Here is a 14,239-nt window from a genome sequence, read left to right on the forward strand (position 1 = left end):
CTGAAGCTGATTCTATCCCACATGGGAGCAGAGTCTGGTGTCTTCTCACAGAAGCCACCCTTGCAGCCCCCCTGCTGCCAGAATCTTGCCATGTAAACCTGGTACAGAGGCTGTCCCTCTTCTCCCCTCAGCTTTAGCAGTCACGTTTTCATTGTTATTGAAATGAATGGGTAAAATATATTTTTGGTGAGTGTAGCAATTCACCCAGTTCTAACTGATACCAAGTCAGTTTGATTTGTTCTTAATCTATATACTGTATCCATAATATCTATTTGTAATAATTCTTGTTCAGATAAAACTGGTTTTTGCAGGAAATTTTTGTGGTTTAATATCTCAAATGTCTTGTTTCAGAGGATTTATTCAGTATTTGTATGTGAAAATTTATCATCTTTGTCATTAACTCTCTTCTAGGATCTGCTTAGTCTAAAGGGCAGAAAAAGTGTTTAGGCTTTATGACTTTGTGCATATATTAATACTGACTATTCTTCTTTTTTTTCCTGATGTTGATGGGTAGTTCCTCTAGTTCTAAAAATATTTCCTTAAAACAACTGGGGTTTTTTAAATTTTCCACCTACCATTTATTCAGTCACTATAATTTTCTCTGAATTCTTACACAAGGCAAAGGGTGACATAGAGCATGGACTAAGATGGAGGATGTGATGCACTGAGAATGTAGAACATAAGTGGACAGACTGAGGTGAAGCTTTACTGTCATTTATGGCACAGATTTGATAGGTTGTTTTCATGTCCTGTGCCTAAGTTTTGCAGCCTGTAAAATGAAGGTGATGGTGTTCTTTTTTGTAAAACATGTTGAGTTCTACTGCAAAGGTATACAAGACTGAGGTTTATAGATTTATAATAAATATTCCATTACTATAGAGTTAAATCTTCTCTTGTTTCACTTAATGCAAATTTCTTTACTTATTAGAAGAGATAAATTAGATATTACACTATTTTTTTACTGGAATAAATCTTTTAGTAGCCGAACAATTACTTTACAGCAGATGTTGCTGATTAGAATATTACAATGATCAAATTAGAATATTACAATGATCAGAGTTTTTGATGATGTTAAAAGAAAAGAAAACCAGCAATCATAAAAAAAACCCTTGAAAACAAAAAACAACTAGTAGAAGCACATTACCAACAAATAAGGAAACCACTTTATAATGTTCAAATATTAGTTTAGAGTTTACAGTATGCATTTGACAGAAGTTATGACTGAGTTATTTGAGAATGAATTTCATGAAGCAAACTACCATTTATTCTCTTGCAGATTGGTAAATTACATGTTTTGTTGCTAGCTCATTAGGATTTTAGGTCTACTCTTGTACCAAAAAACCCCTAAACTGGAGCATATTATTGGTTACTGTAGCACACTGACTGGTTTTCATTAAGAAAATGTGAAAACAGAATCCCCCAGTAGGCTTTTATGAGTTAAGCATAGCTATCACACAAGCATTTTAGGTAGTAGTGAGTGGTACCTTTGACGTAGAAAGTTTTAGCATCCTTCTCTTTCTAGTGTTTCACTTACTGATTGTGCTCCATGTATCTGGGTTTGATGCCGAAGTCATTTGTGTATTATACAGTTGTTGTCAGCTGTGGAGGCTGGAAATAAAACACTGTTGTTCAGAATTCACTAATCATGTTTCACAGGGTACCATTTTTTATTGTTTCAGTCAGTGTATGTGGTGGCTTTGACAGGAGCTTCTTCTGACACTGTAGGGAAAAAATGTCAAATATAACAATCCTTGAATTTTTAAGATGGTAAATTGTTTTACATCTAGTCTGCTCCCTCTGTTTGATCTGCTATAATGCAAACAGATTCTTAAAGTGTGTTAACTGCTATTTCTCAGGGACATGTCAATTTAAATGTTGATATTAACTGTATCTAACATTAGTAATTATGATGTTTCAAACCACATCTGACTGGAAAGAGTACCGATTACAAATGCTACAAATCTTTCTTTTACTGAGCTGCATTTTAGATTACAATTTTGCATGATATGGTGACAGGAAATTAAATTCTGTTGTCTAAATATTTGTTTAAATATCCCTTTCATGCTCTGGGGGTTAGATTTCAATCATCAGCTGCATAGAGAGTTAAAAATTTGTCCATTTTTTGAGAATGAATGCTTAAGTTATGACAATCAATGGATTAAACCAGTAGAGGCATTAAAAAAACAAACCCAGGTGAGAATTGGAGCTATGGTTGACTCCTGGATTTGTGAAGAGCCTGCTTCATAGAGAGGTTTGCATGTATAGATCTCAGGAATTTCAAGCTCCCTTGGCAGTTTACTGGAGTAGAGGTCTGAAGACTGACAATTTCTCCTTTTTCATTAGCATCCATGTGTTCAAGCTCTACAACAGCTTGCAGAGCACAGAGGATGTATGTGGGAGTTTCCAGGCTCCCAGCTGCAGGGCCCTTTCCTTGGCACACTCAGCAGAGCCTGGAGTTCCCAAGGCTTTCCCATTCCATGGAAGGCTGCTACCATGTAACCAGAGCCTGACGAGATCTGAGGGAGATGAGAAATACGTGATTCTACAATACTGCCAAAACCAAACTTTTTTTCTCTGAGCTTTCTTTTTTATTTTTCATCTTGGTTTGGGGTCAAATATTATTTTTCTAGAAAATATTTTTTTCACAGTGAGTTTTAATATGCAATATATGACAAAGTGAAACAAAACTTTAAAGAAGCATTGTTTGAAATGTTGATATAGTTGTTAACATTAATGCAGTTTTAAGGTTATTAATGTCACGCAGCTGTTACCTTTTTGATTTATGTTGCCACCTGAGGCATGCTATGATTTCTGGAGTTGCTCCACCTGTCATGTTATATTGCTTTGTGAAGTGCAATGCGTCCATTCCACTGTAAGCTCTGCCAGCAGTTTTTACAGTAACAACAGCATGGAAGTATAGGAGTTTGTATGAAATACTCTTACCCATTTTCAGTTCTTTATCATGCTGTCTTCAGGATTTTTCTTCTAAGTTTGTTGGGTTTGTGGGTTTGGGGTTTTTTGTGTATGAATTACTGTTCTTCCTCCTGTTACTTTGTTTAACAGATTCTGAAAGGAGATCTAGAAATGAAAAGGCAAATGATGGGTAAGCTGAAGTCGCTCAGCCAAGACCTCCTTGTAGCTGTGAAAAATAAAGCAGTGGCTCAAAAGCTAGAAAGTCGTCTTGAAAGTTTTGCCCAGCGCTGGGATAGCCTTGTGCAGAGGGTGGAGAGCAATTCTAAAGAGGTTTGTTAAAACCAACGTTTTGTCAGTGGGTGACAGTCAAATCCTTTGCCAGTCAAATGTTTGAAGTATTGTTGGTGCTGTTTGTCATACTGTTTTTAATTTTTTTCCCTGCATGATTGCTTAAGACATATTTTATTTTTAGGACAATGTAATACAGCTATAATATAACTTTCAAGAATTTTGTTTATCTCTTTAGTTTTAGATCTCTCTTTATAATGTTGATTAATTTATTGGGTTGTTAACTATGTTTTCAGGGATAATACAATCCATAATGAAAATACTCTTTTCAGTTAATTTTAACCTATGATTGTCACTTCAAATGAACTGTTTTCATTGCTGTCTCTGTGGAATAGCACTTTGTCTGAAATTAGTGTAAGAACTGTTTGCTAGTTAAAGAGAAATTATTTTTATTTCTTTGCAACAGTGAATTTATAATAGATTACTATTTTACTTCTGCTTATGTTATTCTGATTTACAGTTTAAAAAGAGAGGCCATAAAAAGACAAGTTTCTTGGAAAAATAAAGAAATCATTCCATACCTATGGCCAAAATTCCAATGAAAAAATGATATAATCAGCTATTATTTTGCCCAGCTCTTTTCTGTTAACTGTAATATATTAAAGAAGAAATTGAGGTTTTAAAGTTTCACATTTTTTAAACCAGAAAACATATCCATTCATTTTTCATAGCCATCTGTCAGTATCTCTTTCTTATTGGATTTAAACCCAAATGATCTCACTCTTTTCCTTTCCATTATCTCATTAATACTGAGTTATTTTTGTGCTATTGTTGTATGACTGGTGAAATGAAAATGGACATAAGACTTTTTAATGATAACACAAAGCAGAATGTTACTGCACGCACCTCTGTCCTGTCCCTAGAGGGCCTCTTATAGTTCTGGTCAGTTTGATTCAATTTCCTTGACCATGCTGCACTTTTTTTGTTGCTGTATACTAACACTTCTACCAACTTATGTCTGGGTAAATAAATGAAAGCTGCTATACTTCCTGTAGTGATCTGAATACCTCTCAATAACCTTGCTTCCAACTCATACCTTCATCTTTTAGTTTGCTCTGTGATACAGTTTCTTGTGTAGCTGAAGTTAGAAAAATCAGTTTGGTAGAACAGAAGAGAAGAAAATGGGGAAAGGGTACAATCTCACTTAGTAACCGAAGGCAAAACCAGTTTGTGCTACACAGCATTTTTAACAGTTGAAAATTTGATTTAACTCTTGTATATTTGTTGTAGGGAACCTATTGTTTCAATGCAGAGGAAAATCCAGATGCATTTTGAATTTGGGATGGCTAGAGTAACATGATTCTAAGTTAATAAGTCACTCCGAAGTTTTCAAGAGTTATTTAGATTGTTGATAGGTCATAAAAGCAGATACTAGTTTTGAAAATGGAACTTAGATTACAGAAAATATAGCCTCCTTGTGAAGTGAGAAATCCTGAGGCTGTACATCCATACATCATGGAACAGCACAGATGGGAGATGCTTTGGATTCCCAAAACAGTGTATCTGTCTTATAGCAGCACACTTCAATTGATAAGCTTTTCCTCCAAGGAGAAGCTACTTTGCTCAGCACGAAGTTGATATGCTGTTATGGGTGTATTGCTTGATGTTCTGGAGACATTGCACATTCAGTGTTAACTATTATGCAGTTTACATATGTACCCTATGAAATGCTGATGGTGTACTTTTTGCCACATGTTTCTATCCAGGCAGGGCAGATGATGTTCGTGGGGTTTATACATTTATTCATTACAGAGCTCATTTACACATTTAGACTGCAAGAAAAAAAGTACCTCTAAAAGATTTAGTTATCTCTCTAATAATGAACTGAGGAGGAAGGGATTTGAAAGAGGGTGACAAATACAACATTTTTCACTAAAATATATCAGAAACTGCCATCACTGTAGCCCCCTTCCCTGCTACCAAAAACCCCCGCCACTCACTCAAATCCAGGACGTTATCAAACTTAGATACTGACTTAAAAAATAACTTTATTCAATTCATTAATAATTCTCATAGTACCTTGATAATTACATTTTTGTTTCTGAGAGATACCTCTACAAAGCAGTTTGTCTTCATCATGAGAATGTCAACTTTCCTTCATTGACCACACAGTGGAATCAAGGACAAGGACAACTTGCTTAAACTAGATGCATAGCTTTTAGAAACTCTAAACCCACCTTTGGTGAGTTCATTGTGCTTCACTAAATTGTACTGAAAACCTTCCCAAACTAAAGAAAACACCATTCCTCATCTGAACTTCCCCACTCACATACATACATTTCATCAAAGAACAGATGACAGCTCCAAAAGTGAGTGTTAAGGAAAATTATGAGTTTATCAGGATGGAGGGCACTTCCAAAGGCAGTAATAAATGATGGCATTAAAGGTAGGCTGCCATATAAAAGAGAAATAAAATGACATAAAACTGCTGAAGTGCTATACACACATTGTACATACGTTTGCCTGTAGAGGATGAAAAGGAAGATTTAAATTTGTCCGCTCTGAAAAGAGATGAGTTTTAACACATTTCTAAGATGAGCTTGCTGATGTGAAACTGCAGGCAAGCATTGTATTTTGAAAGCCTTTTAATGTGCAGCCTTGTGAGTCACCTTAGCACTTTCCATATGATTTTCTAGTGGGTTAAAGGCCTAGTTTGTATTGCCCCTTCTCAGATTGATATTTGCTTGTCAGGAACTAAGGGATGAGGGAACTCTACTGTCATTATTTGAATAATACATGAAACACACCACTTCAATGATTACATTTAAGAGGTAGGTTTTGGGGCATTTTGCCAGGGAAGCTAATACAAGCTACTCCCTTATATTTTTAAGGATTGTCCTTTACCCACTGTGTGCACTCTTTAAACGTGAACCAATTTCATCTTTCAGAGTTACATTGCAGTGTAATCTTTACTACCTTTCAGTCTTATCCAGTCTCTAATTAGAATGATTATGAACTTCAAATTCATATCTCCATTCTCCTTTTGAAGTGTATTTAACCTCCACTCCTATTGATTAAGCATGAAGAATACTTCTTTACTGTTTTGACACGTAAATCATTACACACACACACACACACACACACAGCATCATGACTTGACTGCTCTGAGCATATGGTAATTGCACTGCCTGCTTTTGAAGCACAGTTCCTAATTACCAGCAGAAACTGTTACTCCTGTGTAATTGGTAGTATGCTGCAGATGATTCCTACAGTGCCCTAGTTGTTGTTTATTCTATTTTACACCTACTTCACTGTAAACTGTACCCTGGTATTGACTGGCAAATGGAAACATGACAGGATATGACCTCAGTGTCACAAACATCATCCTATCATTGATTTTTTGATAAAACCGAGTGTAATAAGAATTTTTTAAGAAGAGGAGAGGGAGACTGTACCCAAAACTGCATATAAGGAGCAAGCAATTATTTGGAGTGTTCTTAGCTACAGAGTCAACTCAAGAAAAGGTGACATCAGGTGTTATCCTCAAATTTCATAGAACCCTAGACATCAGAAGCTTCAATTTGCTTTTTCTTTCTGCTCCCCTGCCCCCCAAATTAATAAAAAATAAATTTGAAAAGAATGTTGTATAAAATTTTCATAAAACTATGTGGAGATGTTTACTTAATATTGTCATGATTTCTGTAGATCAAAGAATCATGGAATGGTTTGGGTTGGAAGGGACCTTAAAGATCACCTGGTTCCAACCCCCCTGCCATGGGCAGGAACACCTTCTGCTAGACCAGGTTGCTCAAAGCCCCATCCAGCCTGGCCTTGATGATGTAAATATCAAAGTCAATACATCTTGTTGAGGGAACTAAAACAAGAGTATTAATACATAATAATGTGGTGATTAAATAGTCAACTGGGTGTTTTTCTCTTCCAAAGAATTTATGTAGTTCATACACTAGCTAAGTCCCTTCAGTTCACAAGCAGCTTACTCCAATTGACATAATTAATCCAGAGATTATAAAAAATTCTGCTCTGAATCTTAATTTTGTGGTCTTCTGAGTAGTCCAGATTCTGCTCTAAAGCCTAGACAGCTGGTGATTTCTAGAGGGGGAAGCATAGCATTGAGCTGACTGCTCTAAGACTGCCAAAATGATGGTGGTAACAGACTTCCCTAGTCATCGCTTCCACTGGCAGACTGGACAAAGAACAAGAAGACTTTTAGAAGACTGTTTAGAAGGCCACGTGAAAGATTTGGCAACACTGGCAGAAATTAGGGTTTTTTTCAGTTTTTTTTAGCTTTACTGATTTTGTCTGCTGAGAAGAGACTGATAGCTAACAGTATCCCCCTTTCCTTGTCACTCTTTTTCACTATAAGAAAGCATTGTGGGAAAGGTGTTGCAGTTGATTACCTGTATGCCTCTTCTCCATTGTTTATGGAAACATTAATGTCTCAATAACTAAGGTAACTCAATTTTATTACTGAGTTTCTGATGCAAGAACTAATAGATAATTTATGTGTGTATATAGTTTCATGGAATTTTAGATACTGGCATTCCTGTCATTGAATTAAAAAGTCTTTCTAATTCTTGCACACTGGCAGTAAGCAAAGAAGCAGGGCTTTTCTGGTGCACAGCTTTTCCTGCTCCTGATATTATAACTTCTTTTTATTTTCCATTTCACTGCCCCTAAACTGTGAGGTGGTCATTGGAGCTATAACTAGAGCATTTTGACAAATGAGCCATCATCTGACAGAACCAAAAAAGGAAGTGACCCATTTCTCATGAGTTAAGGGACTTAAGAACAACTGCCCATGTTTAAGTGGAAAGTTTGTAGTTTGATGTTATATGGAAACAAATATAAACAGGCAGTACATGTACAGTATGGTATCTTTCAAACAAATATGAGCAGAAAATATTTCTCATCATTCCTTTTTTTTTTATGCAGCTGAACTATGTGAAGGGTTTATTTTCATACTACTGGGCAAAGTTAAATGCATTAGATTGGTAGTGTTTACAGTGTTACATAGTATGTGTATTAGTATCTGTTATGACCCCCTAACGTTAGTTTTTAATTATGGAATAAAACTGACACAAATTAATTTGCCTTCTAGTGCATGTTTTCTAATTTAAGATTTCTGGACAGAAAGCTAACTGCCCTTTTGTGCAAGTAGGTTGTGATGAGTTACATTCTAGTTTGAAAATTATTATAAAAGGTAAAAATAACAATTGGTAATTTAGTGCTATTACCATGACATTATCACTTCTCAAGGAATGGATTTTCAGAACGGTGGCAGGGGAACATATAGGAATAGTAACATTTTATATATTTGCTATCATTCAATTCCCTCATAAAACTGAACATTCATTTCTTCATTCAGCATTACTTACAGGGAGCCATAAGTTCATTCTGTTCGTGATCCTTTCTGATTTTGATATTGATTTTTGCAGATATCTTATTCACACAGCATGAGTCAGATAAAACAATTTGGTTTGAGTTGCATATAGTGTTATTTTATCACATAGGTCACCCTATGATCAGACAGGAGCAGTTTTTCATTATTTTCTATTGCTACTCCAAACAGTCTTTACTGAAGTTTTTCAAACAATGTGTGACCTCTGTTTTTATACTTCACACAGATTTCACAGGCTGTCACTACCACTCAGACATCACTAACACAGACAACTGTAATGGAAAGTGTAACTATGGTGACCACAAGAGAACAAATCCTGGTTAAGCATGCTAAAGAGGAACTCCCACCACCTCCACCCCACAAAAAAAGGCAACTCCTTCTGGATTCAGAAATTAGGAGGAGGTAAGAATCACTAAGAGTTGGAGAGAGAACATTTGGATGAGAATGAAAAAATAGTCTTTGATTTGACTGCAGTAGATTGTTGTATACTTTTTTTAGGTTAAAATTATATTTCTGTTCTCTATTAAGGTACCAATTAATTATTATCTTTCTTTACTCAAGATAAGTTACAGATTTTTTTGTGCTTCTAGTCCAAATATTTTGCATTATAGAATGCTAATCATTATGTCAATACCATTGTGTTAATAATTATAGTCAGTAGAAGTCCTTATGTATGGCATTGTGGGGGTCCCACTTGAAGCTTGAAGGACAAGAAATATTCCATTAGTTCTCAGCTTTTAAAATTCATTAAAAATTTTTTTTTAATAGTTAGAATACTAGTAGTGCAGATATCGCCTGGCTTATAAAGTTCAGGTTGTATTCTTTCTGGCTTGTGGGTCAGCAGTAGAAATAACAGTTCTGCAGAGACAGAGTTAATATTTGGTGAAACATGCAGTATCATTATTTTCAGATTTTCTTCTGTGTAACTCAAGTACAAGTGATAAGGGATTTTAGACTAATACTGAACACTTGTTAAAGTCACGAGAAAAATTTCTGATCAGTTTAAGTACAATTGGCTCAAGCACTAAATTTCCAAATGAAATGCTAAGAAGCTAGACTCCAAACACTCATTGTTATGTTTGTTATGGAAATGTTTTTTGATATTTAGATAAACATCTGAATTCCAAGGTAACAGATTCAAGGACTGAAAGGAATGTGAAACTGCATTCAATGTCTCATTTCTATAGAAAATATCTTTGCTCAGTTCAATGTGTTTTCAGTGATAAAGACTCTTTTACAAGAAAGTAAGAAGAATGAAATATACCAAGAATATGAGAAATCTTTTTTTTTTTTTTGATTAAAGGATTATGTCATTGAACAAATACATACTTTTTTTAATACATGGCCATCTGAAGTGGGATTTATCTTACCCCTCTTTGACCATTCTAAAAGTAAGATTTCTAGTTTAGCCTCATTATTTAAGGACACGGTATATGTGATGCAAGAAGAGTGATTCACTCCCTCTGTGTTAAATTGGATAACTACTCTTTCTGTAGAAAGTGCTTAGACTAAATAAGTAACTTTGTTAGCTAAATTTGAATGAATTGAGTCCTGAATTGTAATCTTTTTTTTTTTTTCACTTATCCTAGGTTACCATTAAGTAATAGTGAGAGTTATATTTTGCTAATCTGTTCCCAAGCACTCAAAATAATGACTATCAGAAGACTCACAATTCTTGAATTTGTTCAAGGAATTGTTAGATGGCAGTGTTTTTACTTAACAGACATTGTAAGCGTTAGTGCTCTTGTTAATGTTTCAGTGGTAATGTGCAAAGATCTCAAACAGGATCGAGGCCCTCTTGTCTTATATGCAAGAGTAAACCTATATTAAGGCATTAATTTTGAAATTGAAAAATTAAGAATAAAAATTCCCCTGAAATTTTCAAGTGTTTCAATAATTGATATTTTAAAACTTTTCCTTTTTTTTTTCCAAGCTGAATGTTTTAGGAATGTTCTTTCTGAACAGAAATGTAAGGAAGTGAAATGCGAGTCTACTGTTATAAAGGAAAGCATTATCTGAGTTAAAACTAAATGAAGTAGAGTGAGGTTTTTTAAACATATCTTTTACAATTCTTCAAGAAAGTTGTTGCTATAAATAGCATTATTATAGAATTGGAGACCAGTTTGCAGCAGAAGTTCCTTTCTTATCTACTAAGTATTTAATATTAATTTGTATTTTCCTTTTTGCTCATATTGTTTTGATTTGCTTTAATACTGAAAGTAAAATTGTCGGGGTACAGCAGACTGCAGTCTTCTAATTCATCATGCAAGGAAACTACCAGAGGGCAGGAATTAGCTGGAATATAAGAACTGTTTATGTTCAGAAATACCTTGTTTTATACAAACTGAGAATTATAAATTCTTTAAGTGTTTTAGCTGCTGTCTATCTAAAGCATTCCAACTAGTGAGGTTATATATAAATCTGATAGATCCATGTACAGAAAATAGGTTATATTATCAAATTTGAGAATATGATTGCTTGCAGCTATATTATTGGCAGATCTGCTACCAAATTTACAGAGTGTTAATGTTTTTTACCATTGCATACTAGGTTTCAAGGGGTTTTGATTTATGTTGTCTAAAAGATATTCAGTCACCATATAAGTTCTGTTTAACTTTTGGGTAAGAATCAAGATATGAACCTTCAAACAATCTGTAGTTCTCAGTCTTTGTCTAGGATGACTTTATATCTAAGAGTAAATTGTGGTTTCTTATATATACTTAAAATCAGAGTCCTTTTTATTTCTGCACAGGTTAGATTTTTATTTTGATCTGGTAGGAAAGAAATCTGCATTCTAGCAGGAAAAAGGGAGTTCACTGTTTAATACACTTTAATATGGTCTAACTAGCTGGAATATTGCTTTGTATGCAGGAGTTACTAGATTTGTTTTAACAGTTTAATCATACCATCATATGTGAACTAGTTCAGCATGACCGTTCACTGAATACCTGTAGTGGACCTATAATATGCTAATGTGCAAAGTAAACCATGTTAGAAATGTCCACAGCTGTGCAGCAGAATGAATGATGTTTGTATTATCTGAATGGAATTTTTTTGCTTTTTTTTTTTTTTTTTTTGCATTTCTAACTGAACAGACAAAAAAAATACTTATGTACTTTCCCTTTCTAGAAAGTCCAAGCGGGCATTCTGGAGCAGGAGGACCAGTCAATAAATAGGTTCAGAGAAATGCTTTGAGAGGAAACTTCAGGGCAGGAGTTTCAGCTTAGAATACTGGTTATTGTGCCTGATTTTATTAAAACAAATGTGCAGTCTTAGAAGCTAATACATTTGACAGTATGCTGTTTTCTTTCTCCATCATCATAAATTTATACTGAACATAAGCGTAACAGTGGGAGAAGAAAATTCATCTTAAAATTTGGGTGCTCAGATGAAATGTCTATATGTATTGGTGACTAGACACCTTTTCATCAATGTTTTTTTGCTGGGAGAACTTCATGTTTGTATTCCCAAACAGTCAGTCAGTTATTTTCTGGGTCCATTGTTGGCTGCAACAACCCTTTCAGGGTTTTTTGTATATATTTAGTTGTACCTACACCCAAGGAGAAAATACGCCATAGTACTGTATAGCTTTTGTTTTTTGAAATAAACTAAGAGAATGGAAGGGTTCTCAACCTCTCTCTCCAACATCGTTCCGTATTGTATGTATGTGTGTTTATGTTCAAAATTTTCCCTGAGTACTTAATGACTAAGGGTAGATTATTCTGTACTGTTTAGTTTTTGTTTGACTTAAAAAACCCCAGCAATTACTGAATGCTTCCCAGAAGCTTCTGAAGGTGCATAACCAGATTGTGTTGGCCTCTTTCTGCAGTCATAGTGCAACGCACTGTATGCTCTTGCCTGCTGTTTTTTGGGACTGAGGTGAAAGCCACATTAGGGGTTGGGGCTTTTTTGACGTGGTGAATAATGCTTCCAGTTTTTGTCAGCTTCTTTGATCAGTTCTCAAGCTTTAGTCAGTGTTGTTGCTGTAAAACGGTATGTCTGAAATAAATACCTCAGGCTCCATTGCCACATGTTTGGAAAGATTTGTGCTCCAGATTTTCTTTCCTGTGATCTAAGTGTTTTAGAAAGACTAGATGATGTCTTAAAGATGCAGTGCACTTGCAGTGTGTATTGCTAGGTGCTTAGTTTCAAGGAGGGAAAAAGAGTAGTTTGGATACACTGTGAATATTGCTTTAGTGGGCTGTGTAAGGGTATGGTCTCCAGCTACTTAGTTGAGGGGAAACAACGGATGACTAAAGCTGAAGCATCAAGCTTTCTAGAATGCTTTTTAATTTTACATTTCCAAGTGCTTTGGAAGGATTAGAAGTATGAGAGTCTCTATTTATACTGAAGAAATAGAGGAGAAACAATTTGACTTGTAGACCAATAACATACACAGGAAATAATGTCACATTTCCATTGCCTCAATTCACTGTGGCATAAATGCACGGGAAAGAACCTGTTGATTTTTCTCGCCTCCTAAAGCAACTTACGTTAAAACCTTAAGTGTTGGAAAGCAGAGATAAGAAGGAGATGACTTTTTTTTCCTTCCCCCTTGACCACCCAAAAAAGGTTGAATCAGCCTCAAAAGTAATGCTTCAGAATGTCAGAATAATTCTGGCATGTGCTAAATTCTGTTACTGGTCTAAATGTAACTGTTACTAAATGGGAGAAAGGGTTGCAATGTAACATTTTCATGGTATTTGCATATTCTGGGAAAAACAGGTCAGTTGTGTAGCATAGAAAAATATGAAAATTACTCAATTCATGGTAGGTTTTTAAATAGCAAACAGGTTAGAGCTGCTTAACATTTAATTTAAACAAATTTGTAATATTAAAGTTCTTAAATTATGTCCAAAGATGCCTTTCTTTGTCATTCAGTAAATAACTTTGTACATACTTCCTAATGTTTCTAAAGAAAGTCTATTTGTCATATTATTATGGATATGATGTTTAATCTTCAGATTTGAAAGAGACCCGGAAGAGAAAGGTATGTTAAAATAGGATAGTTGCTCCATCTAGTGTTTTTTCATTTAACAAGTGTTAACGTAATTTTTCGAAAAGAAAGTAGCCTTCATTTCTTTGAAAATTATTATATTTAGGTTTCTGAAGCTTCATTACTTTAAAAAGTTTGCATTTTTGTAGAAAAATAGATCAAATGAAAAATTATAATGACTTTTTCAAAGTGGTGTTTTGATAGCAATTGTTTCAAATATCCCATTGCTGTTCAATGAATCCTATTAGAACTAAATGCTGTTTAGCACTTTTACAGCAACTCCATTGGGCTGTTTGAGTCTTATCCTCATATTGAAATGCAGCTTTTGCTCTTGTATTGTTATTTAACATTACTTAGCAAATCTAAAAAGAGGAAAGCCATGTCTTCCATTTTCCTGATGGTCCTTTGTTTCAGTGTTGTATCGATGTAGCCAGTGCCAAAGGAAAGGAACAGCTGACTGAGACACAACAGGATAGTATTCTGTTGTTTACAGAAGGAATAATTGATAAACATTTTTATTTAGAGTGTAAGAAGTCTGGGTATGTTGAGGTCTGTAAACATGGACATTTTATAACATTGGTGCTTATTGGTTTTTAACCCTTTATCCTGTTTGTGAGGTGAGA

At 34.8% G+C, this 14,239-nt stretch overlaps 1 protein-coding gene across 8 annotated transcripts in view; it reads left to right on the top strand.

Moving 5' to 3' along the window:
* DMD (dystrophin) overlaps positions 1-14,239 on the top strand; it is a 1,145,544-nt gene that overhangs the window by 351,692 nt on the left and 779,613 nt on the right. For all 8 annotated transcript variants that reach the window (XM_074858566.1, XM_074858564.1, XM_074858568.1 and 5 more), the window contains 2 exons: positions 3,064-3,243; positions 8,847-9,022. In XM_074858566.1, the coding sequence (XP_074714667.1) occupies positions 3,064-3,243; positions 8,847-9,022 (356 nt within the window). The remainder of the gene's footprint in view (positions 1-3,063; positions 3,244-8,846; positions 9,023-14,239) is intronic.

This window comes from Strix uralensis, chromosome 2, assembly GCF_047716275.1.
Source record: "Strix uralensis isolate ZFMK-TIS-50842 chromosome 2, bStrUra1, whole genome shotgun sequence".
Taxonomy (NCBI): Eukaryota; Metazoa; Chordata; class Aves; order Strigiformes; family Strigidae; genus Strix; species Strix uralensis.